General features: G+C 40.4%; 1 protein-coding gene and 1 pseudogene across 1 annotated transcript in view; one reads left to right on the top strand and one right to left on the bottom strand.

The window, feature by feature from the left end:
* The window catches only part of Arl15 (ADP ribosylation factor like GTPase 15), a 361,560-nt gene that overhangs the window by 159,079 nt on the left and 176,102 nt on the right, over positions 1-26,379 (bottom strand). Inside the window, exon 4 of the mRNA XM_021208556.2 lies at positions 20,142-20,350. Coding sequence (XP_021064215.1) covers positions 20,142-20,350 — 209 coding nt within the window. The remainder of the gene's footprint in view (positions 1-20,141; positions 20,351-26,379) is intronic.
* The window catches only part of LOC110329228, a 32,550-nt pseudogene continuing 27,090 nt past the window's right edge, over positions 20,920-26,379 (top strand).

Here is a 26,379-nt window from a genome sequence, read left to right as displayed (position 1 = left end):
GGAGTATGTATCCAACCACAGGGGAAACTTAACTTTACTTCTCACACACTTTACAAGCTTGAAAGGTACTACTTTTCTGTAGGTACTCTCGACCAACAACAGATTCAAATCCGAACTGCACCATTGTGATGGAAATGAAAAAAAGAAAAAAAAAAGGCAATTAAAGTGTCAACACTACAGAGAACAGCCAAGCAACCCTTTGGCAAACACTAATATAAATGTTTTCATAGCCTATGTGCTTCAATGCCACTATGCACACTCCTTAGTTACACACAGCTCTGTGTCCAGAGACACTTTCCTTTTCACACCGTGAAGAGCCGGACACTTGACATGCATGGGGTTCAGGAGAAATCCTGGGGCTTGGGAGATGCAGTGGGGTAGGGCTTTGCCCATGTCTACATGTGATCTGAAGAAAGGCGGGGGTACCAGCCGGATGAGAATCCAGAGACGGACACTCCTAGAGATGAACTGCAGAGCATCTGTTCCAGCATCCCAGCTGTGGGTCTGCTCCTGGACCAGCAAAACCCCATCTGCTACAGGAAGCTCATTCCCCAGGTGGTGTCCACGTGTCGACTGACAGTTGTACTTGTGCCACAGAGAAGGACAGACACATTTTGGCACAGCTCTTAGAGGCATTTTTTTTTTTTTTTTTTTTAAATTTAATGGCTGAGCAAGGCTTGAGATGAGGAGATGAGAAAACAGAGAGGGTAGGAGGCCAATGAGGCCCTTCTGGTCCCAGCTAGGGAATCTAGGTCACGCCTCTAAAACAGGCGTCTGATGGGTAGGCCATAGAGGATGGGTTGGTGCCAGCTTCTGCCTTTTTGGCCTTGCCAACCCTTGGCAGGGATCCTGGAAAACAAGACATCCCAAGGCAGACACATTTCCACACATTCCCCTCCCTCCTAGTCTCTAGCTGCTTGCGTATGGCTAATGGGCAAGAACTGAAACTTCTCTTAAAAATAACGCCAAGCCATGGACAGCCCAGAGCCTCTGGCTCTGCAGTAGACTTAATACGGGAGTGTCTTTGTAGCACTCTATATAGTATATTTATCTATACATGAAGTGGGATCCAAAACCTTCCCGGAATTGGGATATCTGGCTTTAGAGTCCTTGCACAAATCTTCAGTGATGGAGATGCCTGGTCTGGAGGGAAACCACTATTTACAATGGCTACAAAGGAGGCGGGTGAGGAATACTGAGTAAATATATATATACATTGAAGAAAAGGAGGGGAATTGTCTAAGAGTATACATTAGTGGCAGAGCACTTGACCACTTGGCTAGCATGCCTGAGGCCTGAACTCAATCCTCAATAATACACATATTCATACAAAAGAGAAAAACTATACAGTGTGTAGAGCCCACACACCAGAACCCATGAGACCAATGTACACAGAAAAAAATGGATAAACTCAACGCTTCTCAAGGTGACCTTGGGCGCAAAGCTAATCAACTCTTCTTTACAAGTTTTAGCTCCTCTTCTGCCCTCCAGTCTTCATGCTACACAGGCACTAAGCCTCAGCCACCTTCCTTTTCCTGACAGGCTGAGTTTCAGAGGGAATTTCCTTTTTCTTAAGATTTATTTATTTATTATATGTAAGTACACTGTGGCTGTCTTCAGACACCCCAGAAAGGGGCATCAGATCTCATTACGGATGGTTGTGAGCCACCATGTGGTTGTGGGATTTGAACTCAAGACCTTTAGAAGAACAGTCAGTGCTCTTAACCACTGAGCCGTTTCTCCAGCCCTCAGAGGGATTTCTTATAGTTTAGACAGAACCCGATTCCAGAGGACATTCGGATCACTCTTGTTCTGTTGAATCTTACATCAACATGAATGAAGCTCTAAATTATATTATCACAACACACATCAGTTTTTCCTATAATGCCATACATAATGACTTTCCTGTTTGTTTGTTTGTTTGTTTTAAGACAGGCCTTTTCCATATAGAAATGGCTTCTCTTGGCTGTCCTGAACTCACTGTATAGACCAGGGATCAGTCTGCCTCCACCTCCTGAGTGCTGGGATTTAAGGCATGCACTACTACCACCTGGCTACACCATGACTTTTAAGTATCTCTGTTCAGAAAACAGGATCCACATGCTTCTAGAGCATCGGTCGGAAGTCGTATTACAGAGGACTCACCCCGTAGCAGGTGGGCACATCACAGGCACACTTGCATAAAAGAAGCATAAAGGGTTTGCATCAGACAGTAAGGTCACACTGCTATGTTAGCAATGCAGTTCTTCACTGCCAAGGAGGATGCACACGTGTGTTCTTGGTAATCACTGAGGAAGCAGTCCACTTAGGAATGCAGAATGCTCATGGAAGGCTGGCCCACAGAATGCGCTCTTTTTTTTTAAGGTGAATTCTCCACAGCCAAACTTAAACATGAAACATCCTGGAACTAAGTTAAAGCCTCTTGGCACACACACTGGCTTCCATCCATTTTCTCTCTCCTTGAGAGCTTATCTAGTATGTTTGGTGGATGTTGTAAGGCAATAAACCCAAAGTAGAAGACACGCGTAGGGGTCTCCAGGACAACAGGGCTTCCCAAAAAGTTCCTCATTTGCGCGCCTTTGGAAAGAATAATTCCTTTTGGAGATTTGATGAGTATGAATGCTTTTCCTGCTTGTACGTCTGTGAACTATAGTTGTCTGTGCCCTGTGTATTTGGTGCCCATGAAGGTCAGAAGGGGGCATTAGATTTCAGGGAACTGGAGTTACAGATGGTTGTGAGCCTCCTGGTAGGTGCCAGAATTCCTGCCCTCTGCTCTTAAGTGCTGAGCCATCATCTCTCCAGCCCTGCGTGAGCTCCTTCATAAATATAAAAGTGATCTCTGAAAATGTACAAAAATAACTTCAGATTATTGTTGCCTCCCAAGTACCAGTATAATATCATATTCAGGTGAGTTCACCATTGCTGGGAAGTTTAGAGTGTATTCTGATAGACATCTAAGCCTATTTAATTTTAAATATAGTTTATACAGATTCACAAGTGCACACACACACACACACACACACACACACACACACACACAAACTTTTTCTCAATCCCATCCCTTGAGGGAGACAGAAAAGGACACAATAGTTCTCTTACATCGAGGTTCACAGGACATACTGGGTGAGTACATACATTTTCTGTCAGTTACCACCTGCTTAGCAAATGCCATACCAGTTAGCAAATGCCATACCAGTTCATTGTGGCATTCGCAACATATCTGGCCATGCCCAGTTCTTATGAGACTTTTACTTGGCTTGTCTTAAAATTGCCTCATTCTTCCACTTCTGAAGAGGGGAATGAAGCGTTCTATAATACAAGCAATGTCAGAAATACATGGATTATGAATAAAATTGCAATATTAAAGACTTGAAGTCCAAGAGTAAAACAAAAAAAAAATTATCGAAAATCCAACATATTCTAAAAAATGTAGACTACACAAAGGTAAAACATCAGTGATTACGGCAAAGAACTAGGGTATGTACCATAGACAGGTTTAATACCAATACTTGCTCTCTTGGAGGAGCAAAGGAGAGAAACTGTTTCTGTAAGAAAGATCTGGGGTCCCTATTTGGGTGGAAGAAGTCAACAGTGCTGTGAAATCAAGACCAAAATCAGCAAAGCTCAGAGACACTCTGTAATGCTCAGTTCTTCAGCCATTGAGCTAGAAACATCCTAGAGGACACAAGTTGATAAACTTATCTGCCACCCAGGAATCTAGCCCACCATTCCCTCATCCAGCGCTTTGGGTGGTAACTTAATAAAGCATCAAAATAAAAAGGAATTATTAAAGATTGCAGAAGCTCTTGAGGATGACTCTTAGCAAAACGTGGTGTGTAGTTTTGCCTCTCTCTCTTTTTGAAGTTGTTGCTTCAGACCTCAAAGGCCCTTTCCCACTTTCCTTTCACTGTCTAGAATTTGTGAAGTTGATGAATGAAGACAGAAGTGAATGAGTCAGAGATGCTGCTACAGGGCGGGTTAAGGCTAGCGCACTCAAGGAGGAAGTGGGTGTTTACAGCCATGGCTTGAGGTGTCACTAGCTCCCCCAATGCAGCTCATGTTATTTCTCAAAACAAAGGTGGACAGGACAGTGAGTGAAGCCCAGATCTGCAGACTCCCCCCAGCACTCCTACACAACAGCTACTTTGTTTCACAGTATATAAAACTCATTTGGCTTAGTTTCTTCAATACATCACACTCATTTCCACTGAGCTCATTTGTAGAAAGGGCCCATCTGTAAATTGGCAGCTGGGACCTCTCCAAGTAGCAAGATACAACCAAAGAGAAAAAACACTTGATTCCAGACTTCAAAGTCAAAAGAGATTATTAAATTATATTTCAGAAATCAAATTCAAAAAAAAAATTTGGTTTGCAAAATTCAATGACATGTTGTATTGAAGGTTTTTTGTTGTTGTTCTGTTTTGTTTTTTAAAGCCTATGATTTGAAATCCAAAGGCTTGGATTTAAGTCACTAGGTTGATCTTGCCTAATTCATTACTTCATCTCTATGGCTCTTAGGATCTTCATTAAAAAAATAGAAATAAAAGGGAAATTCTCAGTACAGTTAAAAAACATTATCTGATAGGTGTGAAACAGGTTTCCTGCTATATATACACTAATTCATATTAACTTTGGTCTCCTGTGTCCCTACAGTATTCTTTTAATTATTTCTAATGGGTCTGCTCATAAGCTATTGTAATTATCTGTTCCATGTAGTTGATTTGAACAAGGGATGCTCTTATCTCTCTTTATACCTATTTTTGCAGTATATAAGATGATGGTGTGTGTGTGTGTGTGTGTGTGTGTGTGTGTGTGTGTGATAAGTACGCACACATGATAAGTACTCAATAAATGTGCAAAGGGTATTAGTTAAGCGAATAAATGCATACTTTTATTAAATAATAATACAAATTTAAAAACACAAAAAAGCAATCTTAAAAACCTGAACCAAGGCATTTTTTTTTTTTTTAAATCTCTGAGGAGGCCTCTTTCAAAACGTATAGATAAGGAGGCATAGGGACAAACAGGGAAAGTTTCAATAGATAAGTTTTCTGTGGATTGGTAACTACTTAGCATGTGTTTATCCACTCAACAGCATTCTCTCTAAGACAGACAAAACCTCCAAATCAGGGCTGGAGGGGAAGGCCAGTCTATCTTGGGCACCCTCGTGGCACAAAGGAAATATTTTCTTTTCTATACATTATAGCTCTCACACAAGCATTAACCACAGAGCTTGATATAATGACCATACCGGTCAGTGAAATACTATTTCTCTTAGCATCTATATTTGTCACACATACACACACATACACAATGTTTTACATCTCTTACACATAAATATATATATATATATATATATATATATATATATATATATATACATATATATATATACACACACACACACACACACAAGTAAATATAATACATATTGAATTCAATCAAAAGCCTATACTGCCAGATACTCTTTAATCCCAGTGGGAGAGGGATTTTATTGGCTAGTAATTCACATATGATTCACACTGAGTTAACAATAGCATTATCAGCAACTGTAAGGATTTCTCTTTCATAGTATAAAGAAATCCCAAGGTCCTTCTGGATATGAAGAGAGAATAGGCTTAGACATAAGGTCACTGTCAGGGCCATAATTGTAGAAATGAGATTAGGATCTCTTAACTAACCTATTCTCTTTCACCTAAAAGGTGTAAACAACGACAAGATAGAAAATAATTCAGGTGGAACTAGAGGGAGGGGAGTTTTACTTACCAATTAGATTTTATTAGTTATTAGTTATATTCTAAAAGGGAGACAAACAAGCCACACATGTACCCTTCTGTGCAGAAGGGAGCCATTAGGAGTGACCTCTGGTAGTGGAGCTACAAGCCCCAAGAAACATTTTTAGACCATTTCCAAATAGGAATGGCGGGCTCCTCATTAAGGTTGAACACAGAGCAAAGAGTGCAGGGAGCTGCAAGACAGGCATGGCAGGATGCTTTAAAACTTGCAGCAGTAAACGACTGGAAGGTCCCGTAATTATTTGATAAACAGATGCGAGATAGGAGAAAGTGACAGTCCCCTTTGCTGCGATTCAGAGGTGACTGAAAACCAACTTGGGAATTAACGGAATTAATTTGGAATTTCAGAGATCTGAAAGCTTTCTAATACCGGGGATTTCAACTTTGCAATTTCAGGACAACCCTGATGCTGGCCTTTCTTGACCTGTTGTGAAGTAAATCAGGCACACTAATGTGGGCTAACAAGTCTTTTTCACACTGTTCCATCAGTCTGCCACCCCTTTCTCCCCAGACATGCCTTTCTGCCGCACTGTCTAGCCACCCCTCGTCAAAGCACACAAAATGGCCACTGTAGCGCCGCATTACTGCTCATTAGATCACAGGGTAGTCAAGTGGAACTGCCCGGGGTTCCCAAAGGAGAGCTATACTTCAAAACTCTGTCCATGTCAAATGAAGAAAAAAAAAAGCCCCGAGCGTGGGGTCACCCAGATCAGTGATCAAAAGAAACCGAGAATGAAGGAGATAAAAAGCACACCCTGGTTTTTGTAAAACACACACAGGTCTGATTTATTAGCAGGGATATAGAGATAGGATGAGCTCCCCCAACCCACCCATACACACACACACACCCTGTTTTCGGGTTTTTAACAAAGTAATTTGCTTTAATCAGGTCCTGTTGGCTGTTAAAACTTCAGACTTTTAAAAAGTCTATCACACATTCTTGAAATTTCCCTAAAAGAAAGTACACTCCAGGAAATCCAGTTTTTAGGAGGACGCTTACATGGTTCCAAGAAAACACTTGAAAAGCAATAAAAGTAATACGAAGTAATCCACCTTTAATGCTGGGGGAGATTCTATTTAAATCTGAAAGAACCGGTGCCACATACACTCTAAAATAATCCCAGCCACCTCTTGGGCCTTCAAAGGCGGAAACAAGTAGGCTGTCAATCACAGGCCCTGAAAGGCAAATTTCTGGGCCTCTGGGAGGCCATCAACCTCAGCAGGTGGCCCACACCTCTCCCATCACCATCACTCCATGCCCTCTCAGAGGAGCACATTTCACACACACTTTTACAGTTTTTGAGAGAAGATAATTTAACCGTGCTGCACACACAGCCCGTTGAAATTGAGCAGAACGACCTGTCTGCAGCAGAATTTACTATGCGTTTTCTCAAACGAAAAGTCACAAGATTTTACTTCTCTAAGTTTCTTCCTCAGAGGAGAGTAGATTTTATTACCCAATGGCGAAAAAGAGAGAAACGTTTTGACAAGAACACTATCAATGTATGTCAGAGTGAAAGTAACACAAATACTCATAATGTACTCTGACAAAAATGACAAGTTGTATAAAGTCTTCTGTGCTCTTCTGTTCTTTGCTAAACTACCTTTCCTCCCTGTGTTTGGAATGCAGCCTTTAGGAATACTCCAGAGGCTATGTATGGAGTGTGCCTAACTTGGACATGCCCCTGTTTCACTCTCGTGAGCCTGAGGAGCACCCCCGAGGCACACCCCACCCGGAGTAGCCACAGTTCTCACTGCCTCAACTAAACATCCTAGGGCCTCAAAAGATAGCAAGTGGTGAAGACAGCAAGGGGCAGATGACACGGGAAGTCCTTCATTAAGCCTGGTCCTCACTATGAGGCAGGGTCTAGGGCTTTCCATCCCACTTGAACAAAGATTGAAAGTGTGCTCTCCATCATGTACCTGCCCGGGGGGAAGGGGAATGGCAGAGAGCCATTACCTATCTCCACACCGAAAGGTGAGTATCCACTAGGCTCCATGCTTAGATCCTAGGTCTCCGGAAGCTTCAACTGTACAGTTCCAGTCTTACTTGGGAAATGCTGGCTTATGTATCCAGGTAAACAAAGATATTCAAAGCTTTTCAGTGGCAGCTTTGTTTATGAACTGAAAAACCCAGAAACAACTTCAACTTCACCAGTAAGGGAATGAATACATAAACACTCACAGAGGAGGTCATATCCTGGAATACATGGAAATACTGAAAATGAGCAAACTAAGACCTACATATTCCATATATATATATATATGCTCAGACACGCAATTGGAAAGTATATTCCAATACATTACATAATACACTTCTGAACTGAAGCCGTCCATGAAATCACTTGCACCTCACAAGGAAACATGAATAGGTAGAGAAGCAGGAAACCATGCCCTAGATACGATAGGTAACAACTTCAGGATGGCACTTGCTCTTAAAATGAGTGAGGAAGGGAAAAAGTCAGGAGAGAACAGAGGTGCAGCTTCCAAGTTATATCCTCTGGTCTGTTTCTCCTCAGAAAGGATCTGCACCTCACCGAGAGTCAAAGTTCTCACTGGCTAAATCTGCATGTTGGAGGGGTAAGGATGCTCCTTATATTATCTGCTGCACTTAGCTATGTGTTTGCAGAGTGTCCGAATTGAGATCCATCTACCTAAGATTCCCAAGTCTGCTTTGCAAAGCGAGCGAGCACAGTGTCTCTAAGCTCATTCACGTGACCCAATAAGCTGCTTTAAAACCCAAACACTGGTAACTAGGGATCAAACTTAAGTGAACTGACCAGCTCTTACCGAATCAATGCCTTTAAGATAATTATATTCATCAATATATAGTCTACACTTCATTTTGTTGCTAAGCATAATTCCATTAGGCTGCTGTTTCTAACCTTTTAAAACCCAATATTTGGGAATCAAACTGCCTTGCTGAAGACAGAGCCATGCATGAAATCTGAGCAGGACACACGAACAGCAGAGAGAGCCACTCTTTCCTGTCCTCTTTACCATTTTTACAGTGTGTGTGTGAGTGTGTGTATGTTTAGTTTATTTCATATTCCTCGGAAATCCAAATACAATAACATGTATTTTCTACAGGAACTTAATTGACAGAGGAATGGATTAAGTAATCTCAAATGCAATTACTTTTTAAACTTACAATTTGTAAAGAAACCCCAATGCAGAAGTTACTCTAAAACCAACCCCCATGAGAATAAATCTAGGACATATCTCTTTCTTTAACAGCTTAAAAAAATATATATTACTTTTATTTTCTTTGAGTTAGGAATTCACTATGTAATCCTGGTTGCCCTGAAACTCACTACATAGCCCAAGACAGTCTCCAACACACAGAGATCCACCTGCCTCTACCTCTCGTTGCAGAGATGAAAGGTCTGCGCATTTAACATCCACCTTTGATGATGTTTCATAGTATACATTTTCCAGCTGAGCATTACTGTGGCTAGAGAATTACATGGCACATCATAGCTGGAAGCCCACTAACTACTACTAATAAAAGGTTATTAGGATCTTTGGATTTCACTTTTAATGCATAAAGCTGTAAAATCACTGAAACTTATCAACTGCTTTACTGAAAACGACGTTTATGGACTTGTAGCCATAGTTAACTTGAATTAAGCAAGATGATCTTTACTGTCTATGTTTATATTACTTGAAATAATGTTGTCAATTATTAAAGGGGTTCCAGAGAGAGAGAGAGAGAGAGAGAGAGAGAGAGAGAGAGAGAGAGAAACTTCTTAGGATAGAGAATTCTTCATAATAGAAAAAGAAAACAAAGAGGTTCCAGTAAAATAACAAGAAAAAAATTAAAATAAATAAATCAATAAACCAAAAATTAACAAAACATGAGGCTTGAGAGATGGCTCAGTGGATAAGGAAGGGCATTTGCTGGTCTAGCATAAGGCATGAATTTAGTTCCAGCATGTACTTGGTGGCAGGAGATCTAGCTCCCTCTGCTGGCCCATATGGGCACCAGGCAAATGAACAGTGCACATAATGCATGCAGCAAACCACTCCTACACATGAAGTAAAAATAATAAATCATTAAAAAACACAACTGAACAAAAACGCTTTCTTAATAATAAGCCATTGTTCAAGCAACCTTAACACCTCATGCTTCATCAGAAACCCTGTTTTCTCCCCTTTAATTAAAAAACTGGCCTTAATTAATGTAAAAGTCACTGAAAAAACCAGAGTCACCAAGTTAAAAAAAAAAAAAAACAAAATCAATCAAAAGATAGTAAGATACCAGAACCTAAGATTAACTAAAACAAAGTTATCAGTATAAAAGTATGGTAACTTGTCATCTGCCTTTATTGGCCCAAATATGCAACACACATTTACGATTATCTATGTCTGGTTTCCCACTTAAATAATTCAAATATTTAGAGAATTACTCAACAAAATGGACACGTACCAGTTTAAATTAAAATACTTTAGAATTAAAATGTAAATCTTTATAAATGAAAATGAGAAGAATGTACTTAAGAGTGTGTTTTCACATTTTTAAAAACCAGGGCTTTAGGGTACAAACCTTTATTTATATAAGAACAAGTTCATTGACGATGTGACCAAGTGCCCATGAGCTATATCTCTGTCTTGAGAGGCTCTCTGCTTCATCTTTATGCATCCTGTGGTGACTACTCAATCCTTCTGTCAATGTGCTATGATAAGGTCTGGGGAGAGAACACCTTGCGTTTACAGGATAGCCAGGAGCCACAAAACCCCCTTCCCCATCAGCCGTTCCCAAAGGTTTCCTCAGCAAACATGGTCTCATCTCGTCTCCTTGCTCCCCCTGTTAAAAGTGTGCACAAGTTACCTAGAATTTTCCACTTTGACTTCTCTTAACAAAGCCCCGTTTTGGCTTGACAAATTATTAGTCGTAACTTTATATGCTAAAAATAAATACTTGACAGGTTCTCAATGTTAAAATTATATTGTTCCACTCAACCTCTGAATTATTTCATGGCTTGTATACAGAGCCCTCTTCCCATATGGCCCAGCTGGCTTGAGTTCACATTTTTGAAAGTAATCCCAAATACCTATGGAATGACTTTCTAGCCGACCATTGTCTGCACTGTATTCATTTAAGACCTCAAAACTTCATTTCAGTTATAGCATGGACTTAGATAATCTCTCTCCACTGTGCTTAGCAGAGTTGAATCTAGCACCCAAACTTAAATTATAAGCCCCAGTGAAAAGAAAACCCTCAAAACTTCCCTCATTGCAACTATGCAGTAGAAAATATCTTAATTTGGGGGCAGGAGAAAGGTCAAAGATTTAAATATATGGGAATTTTGACATTGCAATGTCTAGTAAAGAAGGTAATTGCCTCTCTACTGTAAGATATGATGGTATCAGAACATAACAAAGACCACAAGGGATCCATCCAGAAGAAAACCATGAGGTGCTTTCAGAACGAGATGGATCCCTTTCATCAGTACCTCAAAACACGACCTCACAGCTGTAATGAAAGCATGCATCGTATCTTTTATGTACGTGCTATATGAAACTACTAGATCATTTTTCCCAACATACAAACAGTTGTGGTTGTTATATGACCGTCTAAATAAGAGATTGTGGCTCACATGCAGGAATTCTATAGAAAGGGATATTACTGAAGAGAGAAAAAGAACAAGAGATTGTAGATCCCAGTAAATGAAAGAGAGGGGGTCTGGTGGATAAATTAGTACTCGCTAACGGTGTCTGTGTGCACCCCACGAATGGCCGCTGGTGAGCTGTGTTCATTATCCTTTATCTATCTGTACCATTGCAGGCACGGATTCATTGTTTTTGTCTAAGTAGGTGCAACTCACAGGTAAAGAACTAAGATGGCAAGGTATGGGAAAATACCCCTAACTAAGTCACAGAAACAGAAAACAAGTATTATTTTTTATTTCATGTTTTCATACGTACTCACAGGTAGGAGGCCACGCAGTTGTGATTTTTCACTTTTGCGAGGACACAGCAGAGTGTTTTCAGTTATGACCAGAAAAGGACTGTGTTCTTACCTGCTTTTTCCATGCTGCAGTGAAAGATGCCGGCCTCATTAGAAACCTTGCTGGCTCCCCAGACTTTCTGTGGTCTGGCTTTGCCGTGATTACTCGTCAAAACCTTTAATTACAGTATATAGTTTGTGCAGCTGCCTGGAAATTGGTCTCGGGGTCAGTGGCTCTTCCCATCCCCTTCTTTCCATTCTTTTGAAGCAATATTGCTGAACGGAAGGTATTGTTCCAGCTTTCTGGTGAGCTCTCTCTGCTGCGCAATATGAATAGCTTTGCAATCACCCCAGCAATTGGTTCTTTAACTGCCTTTAGGTTGTCAATTGTAATTCAGTGGCTCCAGCCACCTCTTCTTTCATTCTCTTGGAGTCTTTTATTACTTAATTTGCAATAATATTAGGGAATGTCTTCTTCAGACATGTCACTAATGTCTTATTGATTATGAAGCCAGGACTACATCTGACTTTTATGCCTGTTACAATGTTTCACTATTTTCTTTTCTCTGGCCTTCTGATGCTGATATCTACAGTTATCTTGTAAGGAATTTATCTTGTAAGGAATTGTACTTAATTCTGAAGGTTTTCATTCTAAAGAATCTAATGAACTTCCCTTAAGATAGTCTCCCTGAGATTAATTTATGAAGTTATAGCTAGAGCTATTTTTGCAAGTTCTCAAAGACAGACTCTCATTTTAAAAATAAAAAAAAAAAAATCAAGAACTGGTGAAGTTTCCATAGTTCATCCACATGGTTCATGCCCTATTTTTTAAATATAAAAATTATAATTTTGAGCTCTCTTCAACTTAGAAATAGTTAGCTAAAAGATCTGTGAAGAGAAATTCATCATGAACTTTCCAGACGCTTAAAAAAAAAATCTAGACAATGCTTTCAGAAGTTATATAAGGAAAGAAACTTTTAAAAATAACTCCCAGGTTACCAAATCTAAAGGAAGTTTTTTTTTTTTAAATTTGGGGGAGGGGAGAGAAAGAACAAAAACATCTTGATCTAATGAAGGAAAAAAAAAATCTTGAGTGCATTAAGTCTCAAATCCTCAGCCCTGGATAAAATCCAGCATATTACCCTCCCTCATTAGGCTCAGCCATTCCAGAGAAACTAAGGGTATTTTTTAAGCAGACACTATGTAATAATAATAATGATAATAATTATCATAATGATAATAACTAACGCTTATTGTGCTTTTTATCTTCAAAGCAACTTACTGACATTAACTATGTATCTATCTTCAAATTAATTTAGCTCAACAAATGTTTTATTAACTTTGTTACTTATGAACTGGAACTGAGTTTTCTTTTGCAAATGAAATAAATAAATAAAAATTCAGTCCTCTCTTCTGAATGGCACGATAGACTTCTGCCTCAGAAACAACTTACTGACTTCAATGAATAAATAATTAATGAAATACTACATTTTACAGAATATAAACTAGAAATGTAGGTAGGACGGGTAATATATACATATAATTACTTAAATCCATATTGCTTTGACAAGGAGCAAATACTGTTTAATAAAGCAGGTGTCTAACTTCAATAGATATGATTCTTTGTTATAAAATATATAAATATAGAAGAAAAATATTTTTTAAAAGTCCCAAGTTTCACCAATATAAGAAATTATTTCATTAAAGGCTAAAGTTGTTATTAAATTGGATTCATTACTTTAAAACCACGTCGAGCATACTCACAACTTCATGTGCCCTGCTCTTCATGTGAGAAATAGAAACAGAAAAATTATACAGTGCTAGTGAGTGAAACAAGATCACTATGGTTATTTTTAAAAATGCCACTTTTAATTTTCAAACCAACGAAAAGATTATTATTTGGTCAGAAGATTTACTTCTTTTTATGAGAATTTTGGGAAGAAACTAGTAACAAGGAACACTATTATTAAAGGGGTTCTCTAACAAACACCAGTGAAAGTACTGAAGATCAATCATTTGCAAATACAATAACTAACAGCTTAAAGCTCTAAAATCCATACTGCAGGCAGAGTGCAGAGGCAGGATCCCCTGCAGATAAGACACTCAGCAAATGCACACTGCAGGTCTGGAGCCCAGGGAAACCAACGTTTCTGTATTCTAGATGGGATGAGAAGAGTTGACTAAGCAATGCTAGCATTCAGCATGCTGGATGAGGCGAGCAGCACTGGGCCAGCAGGGACACATGTGGGACAAGACCCAGAGTTAGTCATTCTTTCAAACAGCAACATGGAACAAAGACTCAAGCAAGTCATAATCCTTCAAGGGGGTAATGAATTTCTGAAGTTGGCAGCAAAGTTAAGAGACAAGTCACTTTAATATTTTGATCTGGGTAAGTCCGGGGTGTTAGCAGAAATCAGGAATGTGTACCTAAAGTGGTCATGGGCCTAGAGAAGACTTTCTGTCATGATCTAATCTTAGGGCAACTTTCCTGGGGAAATGGGAATAATGAGAGGTAGGGGAGCAGAGGAAAAGAAAAAGAAATCCAGTTACAAGTCACATAGCATTTGAGATCTGGGGAGTGTCGCCCATCTCCAGGTAAAAGTCAGAAAATGGTCCCACTTTTAACAGGGACATTATGGAAAACAGGGAGAGGGCGTGGTTCTCTCTGTTTCACAGGGAGAAGCAGAGCCAAACTGGACCAGCTCGAAGGTAAACTGCAACAGGAAGCCATGAGGTTGAGGGAGAAGGACTGAAGTCTGCAGAGAGGCTCTGCGCAGGCTGAGGGAGAAAAGGACACAGAAGTAGCTGGGCACCGGGAAGAATTAAGTAGTCTTTACAAGTTTCCAACGTTCCCAGTCTTACATGAGGCGTAGACATGCCAACACTAAACGAAGGAGGAAAATGGGGAAGGGATTGTTTGGGGGAGCATGCGCTGCCATATTTTGAAATGTGTTTCTCTACTGCACCATTGAAACAATTTCCTGGGTAAAAAAATGATCCTTTCTGAAGTAACCGATTCGTTTGGGAATGAGGATTCTATTAGTTTTCAGTAGACGTGGGACACTCTGATTACTTAGGAGATACAAGAAACACAGGTAACAAGGAGGAATGGTGAGAGCAAGCAGGACAGAAGCACAATCAAGGAATTAATATTTTTTTCACACAGAAAGTGAAGCTGAGAAGTGTCGGCTGATCTCCGTACTCTCAGCTTCGAAGTTGCTCTTTAAAGTGCACGTTTCATGATGATGTCTTTGCAACTAATAATGAGGATTGCTAACTCAGCTTTTCTTGTAGGTCAAGGAACATTTTTAAGAAATAACCGAGTCATGCAGTGGGGGACGGAATCCCAAACCCTGTCATTACCTCGCAAAATTTAATTGTAACAGTGTGGAGGACATGTGTAAGGCATGGACAAAATTATCTGTATCTCTTATATCATTTTAGAATAAGTATACATCCCATAAGGGAGTTTCCAAACTGCTCACACCATAGGTATGTACACTGCTCTATGTGAAATCAAATCAGTAATTCTAAAACGCTGCCAAGAAGCAGGTCAAGATACATGGAGAACTCTTTGGGCTTCAAGTATAGTGCACTTCCCAGGGAAAACTGTTGTCCTCCATACATAGAAAGTGACTTTCAGTAGAACTTAGGGCTTTACACAATTTTAACTGTGTTGTGCATTTTCTAATAAAAGATTTGTCATCATAGAAATTCTGAGAAGATCCTTGTCTACAGTTCCTTCATAGAACTACTAAAGAGATCTACCCTGTAGTTGAGCAATACCAATACAAAATAAAAGATGCAAATTAGAGGTGAATTATTTTATTATTAAATAAAAGGAGGAAGACATGCAACATGAAGACTATCTCTAAATGGGAATTACGATTAAGCGTGTTAGATAAATACCATAAAAAAAAATCACATGTATGCTTCTTCCAGAAGACAACTGCTGTCTCCAAGGACTGAATGCATTGTTTAGAAAAATTGAACGTATATATCCCTCTAAGAAACAGTCTAAAGAAAACAGGAATGCTTGGAAATACTTCTTTCATATTTCTACTCTATTATTTTCAAATATAGCACCATGCTCCATGCACACGGTATGAAAATTAACAGGCACTATAATCAAAAATTTCAGCCGCAGTGTTGACACGCTAATTTAGAATCTGTATTTCCCAAGCTATAATTAATGAAGCAGGAAACTAATCAAGCCACTAGGCCTCATAATTCTGCTTCAAAAATCTGTTTCATGGTCTTCATATTTTTTCAATTAATATTTGCAGCAGTAAAAACATTCAATAGTGCTTTTCTAACATAGCACTTCAGGAAAAGTTACGTGATTTTGAATTAAGGATACCTATGAACATCAAATCAAATAAAACTGCTGAAAATAAGGACTGTTTCTTTCATGTTAACAAAATGTGTCATTTTATATGGCCTGGTAAAACCAATAAAAAAAAAAAAGCCATGATTTTTTTTTTCTTTAAGAAAGGAAGAAAGTAAGGAAAAAACAAAAAGAAAACGGAAAAACAGCAGCCAGCAACAGTGTGGGGAGAAAATAGGATTAGATTATTGAGTCCTATATTAACTTAACTTCTCAGAAAATACTCCTGGTCTACTTAGTAACTTCAGAACTGAAGGAAGTGCTCCAAAGGGAGTTGTAAAACAAATTAGATACAATCACAATCCGATACAAATAAAAATCCAAACCATTTACTCTTAAGAGTTCTCATTTTACAGCTTTACCATTTAAATTAGACCAGATTTCCTCCTAATCTATCAACTGGGCCACTTGGCACGAGTGGAGCTTTTTCTAGTATGTTTTCCATAGAGAAAAACTGATGATACAACTATATCCTGGAAAACTACAGTAACCACACCTCCCCTAGAGTGAGCAGGACAAACATCTGGTGTAAGTCTTGCCTGACTTTCCAACAGTATAGAGGGTGTCCTTCTACCCATGATTTTCCCATGGTGTGTGTGTGTGGGGGGGGGGGTTGTTGTTGTTGTTTAAAAAAAAAAAAGTATGCTTCTACTATCAATTTTCAAGAAACAAAGTCTTTAAAATTCTGGTAAACTTCACTAGCAGGTAAGTAGTGAAGGGAAGGGGAAGATATGTTGCCTACAAGATTTCCCTTGCTTCTCCAAGGGCAACGAGATAGTTTGGCAGGTTGCCCGTTTTGTGGGTTATTGAGTAATTTTAACCATTGTCTTCCTTTCTTGATTTTGTACTCCATACAGACAGCAACATGCACAGCCTGAGATGGAGCTAAACTATTTAACTTCCTGATGATTTTTATCTCGTTGGAATCCTGGCACCCATTCATGGCTCTACTCTGCATCTCACTGGCTTGCATCCACTCTTAAGTTAACAGTTATCTTAATAAACAAGTGAATTCTTAAATCTTACTGGAGCGACCAGACAAATCCTGGCACACTGTCCCTCCCCACCCCCCGGAAAACGTAAGAGTAATTTTTCAGGAAGAGAGGAATCACCAAACCCTAAGAGCACACTGTCTTTTCTTAACCGTGTAGGGCTGTTAGCGCTTCCTGGGAAAGTGAATGTGTCTTCCTTGATTTTTTTTTTTTTAAGCAGAATTCCCCCCCCCCCCTTAAAAGTCACAGATTCTTTGCAGAGTGAAATATCAAACTTCTAACACTCAAAGCACCGCCAAACTAGTGGGCACAAACACACAAATGTTCATAAAGCTATAAGACACAGACCAAGCGGTAGCAAAATGAAAAGAAGAATAGCAAAAAAGATGCCCAAAGACATTTCCACACAAAGGTCTAAAATGTATTTCAAGTAACATGGGACTCTGCTTTCAAATGACCTACCCTGGCCTGCTGTTTCCAACCCAGTTTGAGGTTATTGTTTATACAACACGGAAGATTCAGTTTCACAACTCCATTTTTATGCTAACAATAAGGTATTGATTTAAATCTTAAAACATTCCTAAGAGTATTTCAACCAGGCTTTATATAAACACACTATAGAGAGTAACCTCTTTTGTCATTAAGAGAAAGACTGGATGCTTCCCTTTCTTTTCGCAGCCAAACTGAAGCTAGGGTGAGCACTTCATTATGCATCTACAGACCTTAGGTCTACCAGGGAATTCTCCCCCTACCCAATAAATTACTCCAAAAGTGGTCTGCTAACATGTAACTGTATGATATGTGTTGACATGTGTTGTCAAGGGAAAGTGCCTTACCTAAAACATCTTCAAACTGGTATTATGTAAATTCTATTTACAAGCAAAAATCACCTGAGAAAATTTTTTAAAGTTGATACAAGTGGGAAGGAAAATGAAGTTCTCGTGCACTCCAGTGCGTACAGGCTTGGAATCGTTTGCACACAATATGAATATTCCATATTGACAGACAACAGTTAGTGAATCAAAAAGAGAGACTTATGCTGCTGCTGTTGCTTCTTCTTCTTCTTCTTTTTTTTAAAGGGAGAAATAGTCAGTTAACACACACAAAGAATACTCAGAACCAACTAACTGCTAGAAGTTTCCTCCATTTGATGTGAATCTTTAATTCCTACAGAGGAGACTGTGAGTCAGGTATTAAGTTTAAATAGTGTTTGTGTTGGGCCTGGAGATGGGGCCCAGTGCTGAGTATTGTATTGCCCTTCTTGAGGATGCAAGTTCAGTTCTCGGGGGATCGGATGCCCGTCACCTCCAAGGGCATCTACACTCACATTCACATACCCTCCCCGCCACAACTGACAATAATGAAAATACATCTTTCAAAAAGTTTGTCTAGTTACATCTGCTATCTAAGAAACCCGAAGAAATCCTGTCAGCTATTACATCTAACATCATTCTAACATAGCATACACACTTTTTATACATGGATAATTATATTTACAGGAACACATACTGCCTGTGAGAATGACAACATACTTTAGAGTCAAGCACCAACATAAACAAACACACCACTGGTTAACGACGCACTGCGACATTCTCTCATATTCCTTCCACAGATAGAAAGTCTGACGGTGAGAAGCGAGCCGGAGGACCAGGATGCTAAGAGCAGCTCCAGGAGGCATCATAACTGCACTGTGGGAGAGCTGAATGGTGATGACCTAAATGGCTATTTTTTTTTTCTTTCTTTTTGGGGAGGGGGCGTGGGAGAGGGTGTTTCAAGACTGGCTTTCCCTGTGTAGCCCTGGCTGTCCTAGAACTTGCTCTGTAGACCAGGCTGGCCTCGAAGTCAGAGATTTGACTGCCTCTGCCTCCTAAGTGCTGGGATTAAAGGTGTGCACCACCATGACCAGACTGCTACTTTTCTCTAATTACTACCAAATATATTTTCCAGAATCTATAAAGTAAAAGGGTAGGGAGTCTTGAAGACAAACAGAGGCAACCACAGACAGCCCTGTGGGCTGAGTAATAAATCATGATGCTTCACTGCTGTTGTACAAATAAGAAGTATCTATGCATGGGCACTCTTCCATGTATTAATACTGTGAAATTAGAATGAATCATTCAAATGAATCCTCTGCACTTAGAATAAGAAGGTGGGAAGCCAGGCATACAAACAAAGCTACTAGCCATGGCTCTTCGCTAAATGTGAGCAAGGCTTGAAGCCAAATTGCATTGTACTCTTCGTTCCTTATCTGCTTTTTCAGACTGAAGGGCAATGTTATTCCTATTAATCACTTTAATCTTAAACCACTCAAGGCATTGCAGTTTTCTGAAGGAGAGGGTAAAAACTACACTCTGCAAAGTATAGGTACAAAGGAATTCAACAGTGGCAGTTCAAGTTATACGCTATTTACATCTTATTATTTTTAGTGCCAGAAATCAAAAACTTGGCTCAGAGGGTCACTGTTTACCCAGAATAGCCTTCCACTTTCATAGGAGAGAAACAAGCTAAGAAATGCAATGAGGCTAGGAAAGCAAACAGTGGATCCATGCTGAAATATTTTTGGTGGCATGGAACTTGCGAGATTAAGACACCAGGTTTGCAGCAGCAGCAGCACGTATTTCAGAGGGACAAGAACACGGTATTGAGGATGTGTGATGTCTACCAAACCCACAGTGCAACCTTCCGAAAGCTAGTGGAGAAGGAAACCAGCCAAAGGTGAAATTAAAATGTTAAGTTAGCCAGGCCTTTACCTCTTCAAAAGAAATGGGGAAAATACCCAGAGATATCTTCCAGTTACAAAAGAATTTGTTTTTCAAGCAAACTTAGGTGTATATAAATGTGCTTCTTCATTGGACTCATAATGGGCTTCCCACTTCCCATGAGAATGATGGTTCTGTAGCAAAAACATCACACCCAGCACACTCATAGGTATACAGTCTTCCTAGACTGGACAGCGGCAGCCATAGTTCAACTCAAACCCGGTGGACAAACTTAGAGCATTTAGGAGACTTGCGTACCTCTTGTACTGAGCGAGCTGCTGGCTTGTCTTGATGATTGGCCAATATCAAAAAGGGTAAAGTGCATAGCTGTGGGTGCTGGAGAGCGGAGTGCAGTTCATTCCTAGCAGTTTCTAAGTCATCCTCTGAAGAGGCGCTGTCTAATACGAATATTACCCCTTGAGATCCTTGGTAGTAGCGGCTCCAGTATTTCCGGATATTGTCAGCTCCTGTTGAAACGAAATACATTTCTATTTTAAAAATAGAACACATCAACTTAAAAATGAGTCAATAACAATTCCTACTGGGAACCAGTGTATCTTTTGAAAACCTGAGAGCTGAAGTCTGTGGTACAGACCAGGAGTCTAAAACATGCAGGTCATGTAGATAAGATGAAGGCATTAGAGCCCATAGACTGCAGCCAGGAAGCAGAGCACAGATGTTTACACTGATCTTCATGCTTCATATCAAAACAGGGGGAAAATAACCAGGAAAACCTTTTATTAAAGGCAAAATAATGTTTTAGACTTTGTTTATCAGTCCCAAATGAACTACACTCTTCCCAAACTGAGTGACACCCCAAGTCAGCCAGCAATGTGACCTAGACATTCACCATGGCATCTTGGTATACCACTGCTACATGCTTGGTGGTAACTTTTAACAGAATAAGGCAACGCTTGAAATATTCACCAAGTGTTCCCGTGACAGAAACTTAATCTTTTGATTTTGATTTTGATGGTGTTTGGAGCTGGGACCTATGGAGGCAGCCAGGGTCATAGATAAGAGGTAAGGGCGCATGATGGGCGCCATGACTTTACGAAAGGAGGAACAGACAGCCACACTTTCCTACTCAGTGTCTCTGAGCAGTGATGTCAGCTGCCACATCAGGACACACTGTGACCCTCACCAGACACCGAGCTTCAACCTGGGACATTCCTGCCTCCAGACCTACAGTAAATTTCTTTTCGTTAAAAATGGCCCAGTCTTTACTTTGTTGTAGCAACAGACACTGGACTGAGACACAGAGCTGAGGGGCCTTGTCTAACTCCATGTACAGAGTTATTAACATAATAACTTTTTATGACTAAAACCTGAAATTTGTGAACCACTAAAATCTTGGCCCTTCATGTACCTGTATAAATCCACTTGGGTTCACTACTCATAAGACGAAGCAAAGACGATGCACGTACTCATGGTGTCGGGGAGACATGGTGCTTAGGAGGAAAGTCAGGAAGAACAATCTAATGGCTCTTGGTATTTCTGATTGAATTGTTTTAAAAATTGAATTCTGGCTGGGCGGTGGTGGCGCACGCCTTTAATCCCAGCACTTGGGAGGCAGAGGCAGGTGGATTTCTGAGTTCAAGGCCAGCCTGGTCTACAAAGTGAGTTCCAGGACAGCCAGGACTGCACAGAGAAACCCTGTCTCGAAAAACCAAAAAAAAAAAAAAAAAAAAATTGAATTCTGAATTGAATTTGCCCAGGAAGGGGGGGTGTGCATATGTATGTGTGTGTGTGTGTGTGTGTGTGTGTATACGTGAATGCCTTTGTGGTAAACAAAAGGAATGTAGTTGGTTATATAACAAGAATTAGATAAGTAATTTACTAATCTATACCACTTGATCCAATTCCAATCAGTTAATAACTCTGTATTTTAGTCATATACTGAACATTTGGCTCCTATGTGTGACATAATGTGGTAAATGTAAGGAAGCCAGACACTGCAATTTGGGAGTAGAGTTAGGGTATGCTGGCTTGCAAAGGCCATTCATGTCTATTTCTTCAGTGATGTCATTATTAGCAGCTCAAAATGAGCCACAGTAGGAGTACTCCGCTGGCAGAAGTGAATCGGGCCTGTTCTCCTTAGCAGGCCAACACATCACTGGACAAAACTGGGCAGCTCCTATTCTCGGTGAGAAACAGGAGATCTAGAGGTTCTAATAACACCTTATTAAAATACCACCACTGAAGTGTCCGCTTAGAGCAAGTCAAATAAATTAAAAGTTAATACGTGTGACAAGGCAGCAAACATTTATTGAGTATTCACTATATTCCTGGCAGCATGCTGAGGGTTGAGAATAGACCATAGAATTCTTCCAGTAACTAAGGGCTGGACGTTTAACTGACTTAGACTCTGAAACTAACTTTCAGATCCTAAAATGTACAATACAGTACACTGAAGAGCCTAGATACATAAAAGCATTAGGGGAGTTGAAAAAATGGCCTTAAATAAACAAACAGGAGGAAAGTGGACAGTGTTGATATCCATTAGAAAGGACGGAACCAAGGAAACAAAAAATAAAGAGCAAAGAAATTTCAACCCTAGATTATTTGACATGTGAAATTGATTGCTCAAGTAATTGGGGAACCAATAGAACAAGAGAGCTACTGAGGTTAGCCACACCTAAGGTGATGTTCCGTAGAAGCAGAGCCGGCAAAAGCCCTGCTTGCAGGCATCATTATAGAAAGAATACTGTCAAGAGAAGCCAGAAGTGAAAGCAGTAAACTAGATGGGGGCAGAATCATGGTGAAGATCTGACGTCAGAGATCTCACCCCCAGCTTGATCCTCCAAGGAGCTCTTAGAGTCTGGACCGAATCACGTAAGACATCCAGTCCCGAGGCCAGGATATCTCTGTATAGTTACTGGCTGTGAGCCACCCCTAGGTACTTGGAGGGGGCTGGGACCAGATCTCATCATTTCCCAACATATCTGGCTGGGGCAGTTCCTGTCAGCCAAGAGTGGGCCTCTGGAGAAGGGTACAGGTGTGAGTCATTAGCAGCCAATAGCACAGCAGCTGGGAGACGGATGCACTGGCCCAGGAAAGGAGATCTGTGTATGATACTGACAGCATCTGTTACAAGCTCAGTCCAGACACTATCCATATGCTAGAAACCCATCCATAAGTCTGCGGGACAGAAGTGACAGCCGACTCATCCAGTGATGACTATTTAAAAATAACAAAGGGCCGTGTGTGTATGTACCAAAATTTACTACGAATTTTACTAACATAAAAATGTGAGATACACAATTTTCACGTAACAATACAAGTGTTTGTTCTACTGTCGATTCCACGAAGCCAGTGAGAATCAATCGCACAGAATACTTTCATTGATTTTTGGAACCATAGAAAACCAGTGGATGCAACTCACCAATAACGAGTTCTCCCATGCCTGGTGATGGCCTAATTCACTCAAAGACAACCTGATGAGGTAAGTAATGCTTTTTAAAATTAAAGATATATTTGTTTTTACTTTATGTGTATGAGCATATTCTCTGTTTATCATGTGTGTACAGTGCCGGCAGAGGCCAGAGAGGGCATCACATCTCCTGGAATTGGAATTGAGAAGGCTTTCAGCTACCAAGTAGGTGCTGGGAACAGAATCTGGATTCTCTGCAAGGGCAACACAATCTCCTTGACCTCTAAGCCTCTAAGCCTCTGTAGCTCCAGAGATAGTTACTACTATCATTTTCAACATACTAATACAGAAACCAACACACAAAACTATTATGTCCAAGACTATACATTCAAAAGTCAATTAAGTCTAAATGTGATTGAGGCAGAGTGATTACTGACCAGAAGTGATGAGCTAAATAAAAAAAACTATATTGCCACATAAGTCACAGTGGCTGGAATAGGGAGGGGCTGGAACAAACAGAACCTAACACCCACATGCACACACACACATGCATATAGACCCCAAATGGCACTACTTATAAAACATTCCCCAACCAACTGACCCAATCAATACTTTTTTTTTTTTTAAAGATTTATTTATTTACTATATGTAAGTACACTGTAGCTGTCTTCAGACACTCCAGAAGAGGGTGTCAGATCTTGTTACAGATGGTTGTGAGCCACCATGTGGTTGCTGGGATTTGAACTCTGGACCTTCGGAAGAGCAGTCAGGTGCTCTTACCCACTGAGCCATCTCACCAGCCCCCAATCAATACTTTTAAAGTATCTAGTCCATACAAGATAATAAGAAGGGTGCAAAGAGATATATTTAGAAAGCTATTATTCATCTTAATTCAAAATATAAAATCTTATAAAAGTAACATCGAGTCTAAGGCCTATAAATCTATGAGATGGAGCTGGGAGTGGTGATGCACACCTTTAATCGCAGCACTCCAGAGACAGAGGCAGGTGGACCTCTGTGATTTCAAAGCCATCCTGGTCAATGAAGAAAGTTCCAGGACAGCCAAGGTTTTTATACAAAGAATCCTTGTCTTGGAAAACAATCAAGAAACAAACAAAAACTCCTATCAGAAGGAACAAATATGCCCATCCCCACACTGCAAGGTGGCCAAGGGTACCAACTATAAAGAAGAAAACACTGGCCACATGTTTAAGAAATTCATCCACTGGAAACTCCGGGACACAGTGGCAAGTCAACTCAGTCATCTCTTTCAAAGAGAAACTACACTTTTATTTGCCATATTCAGAAATAGGTAAGGCTTCAAAATGGTGAGACCAAATGACAAGACCTCAGCCAACAGTACTGATGAACAGGGGGAAAAACAATTAAAAGCAAAGGAAAATACTGTGCTTTTTCAAATGTTCTTTGTATGATGGACAATATAAATATTTTACTGTTAAGAGTGAAAAGATAGCCGGCTTGTGGTGGCACACGCCTTTAATCCTAGCACGGGGGAGGCAGAGGCAGGCGGATTTCTGAGTTTGAGGCCAGCCTGGGCTACAAAGAGAAACCCTGTCTCAAAAAAACAAAAAACCAAAAAAAAAAAAAAAAAAAGAGAGTGAAAAGATTTTTGCTCTCTTACAACAAAATCTCCATGGAACCTTGGGAATGCCTGAATTTCTTCACAGGCATCAAGTTTGGAATTCTAAAATGCAATTTATCCAAAAGTCAATGGCTTTAGTTAGCAGCAACCTAGACCAGACGAGGGCCAAGGAAACCGGTACAGAGGAAACGGGCGGCAGAGTAGACAACAGCTGGGGTACCAAATTAAAATGTGAAATGGTTGTGTCATCCACTGAGCTACTAGGTGCTTTAAGGATGGGGACAAATTGGGAAGGCCATGGCCTCTTATTTGATGGTCACTTTCCACTCAGGAAGGACATGCCAGCTCACAGAGCTGAAGCCACACTGACTCCACAGACTAAAAACTGCATGTTTTACGGCCCTGAAATGACAATTGTCACATAAAATTGCTGGGTACCAAATTCAAACATGGTATATAGTGTGTACACTTAGATCCAAAACCAAGAGGAAGTGTTAACAGAAGAGCTGTGAGGAAGGCCGTGGCTAACTGCCCTGACCACTGAAGGCCCGACACTGACTTATGAGAAGTTGTAAGAACAGACTGGGAAGAGGGTTAGAGAAGAACGAGGACAGATCCCCAGAACCCATGTGAAGCCAAACATGATCCTGTGGAGAGAGAGGAGGCAGAGACTGGAAAATCCTTAGAAGAACCCAGGCTAACTTGTGGCATATGGTGGTGAACAAGAGATCCTGTTTCACACAAGATGGAAGGGGCCACTGACATCTGAGATTGTCCTCTAACTTCCACTGTGATACACAACTGGCTGTACCCACAGAACACAGTCACATACGTACAGCATTGTCTTACGGGCTTCTATTGCAATCAAACCCCATGACCAAAAAGCAACTTGGAGAAGAAAAGAGTTTATTTCAGCTCACAGTTCCAGACCCACAGTCCTTCACTGAGGGAAGTCATGTGGGAAGGTGGGTAGGAACCTAGAGGCAGGAACAGAAGCAGAGGAAACTAGTTTGCTTATAATGGCTTGCTGGGCTAGCTGTCTTAGAGCATCCAGGGTCGCCTGCCCTGGGGTGACACTGTTTACAGTTAATGGTGCCCTCTCATCTCAGTCGATTAAAAAACTACCACAGGTCAATCTGGGGACCAGGAGGAGCTCTCTTCCAAAATGACTCAAACATATGTCTAGCTGACTTAAAACTAGATAGCAGGAATACACACACACACACACACACACACACACACACAGAGTGTGAGAGGAGGGTGGAGGGAGTCTAAGAGACAAACAGAAAGAGAGAAAGACAGAGAGACAAATAAAGTGGGGGGCAATATTCAGATTTTCTTTTAAGTTGTAAGGAACCCAGAAGAACCCAAAAGTTCATTCTAATGGGTACCTGGGAAACCACATTCAAGAAACCTTAGAAAGAACAGAGGAGCCAGGTGTGGTGGCACACGCCTTTAATCCCAGCACTCGGGAGGCAGAGGCAGGCAGATTTCTGAGTTCGAGGCCAGCCTGGTCTACA

The sequence above is a fragment of the Mus pahari genome, chromosome 11 (genome assembly GCF_900095145.1).
Source record: "Mus pahari chromosome 11, PAHARI_EIJ_v1.1, whole genome shotgun sequence".
NCBI lineage: Eukaryota > Metazoa > Chordata > Mammalia > Rodentia > Muridae > Mus > Mus pahari.
The sequence above is the reverse complement of the archived record's forward strand: the minus strand, read 5'-3'. Positions and strand labels throughout refer to the sequence as shown.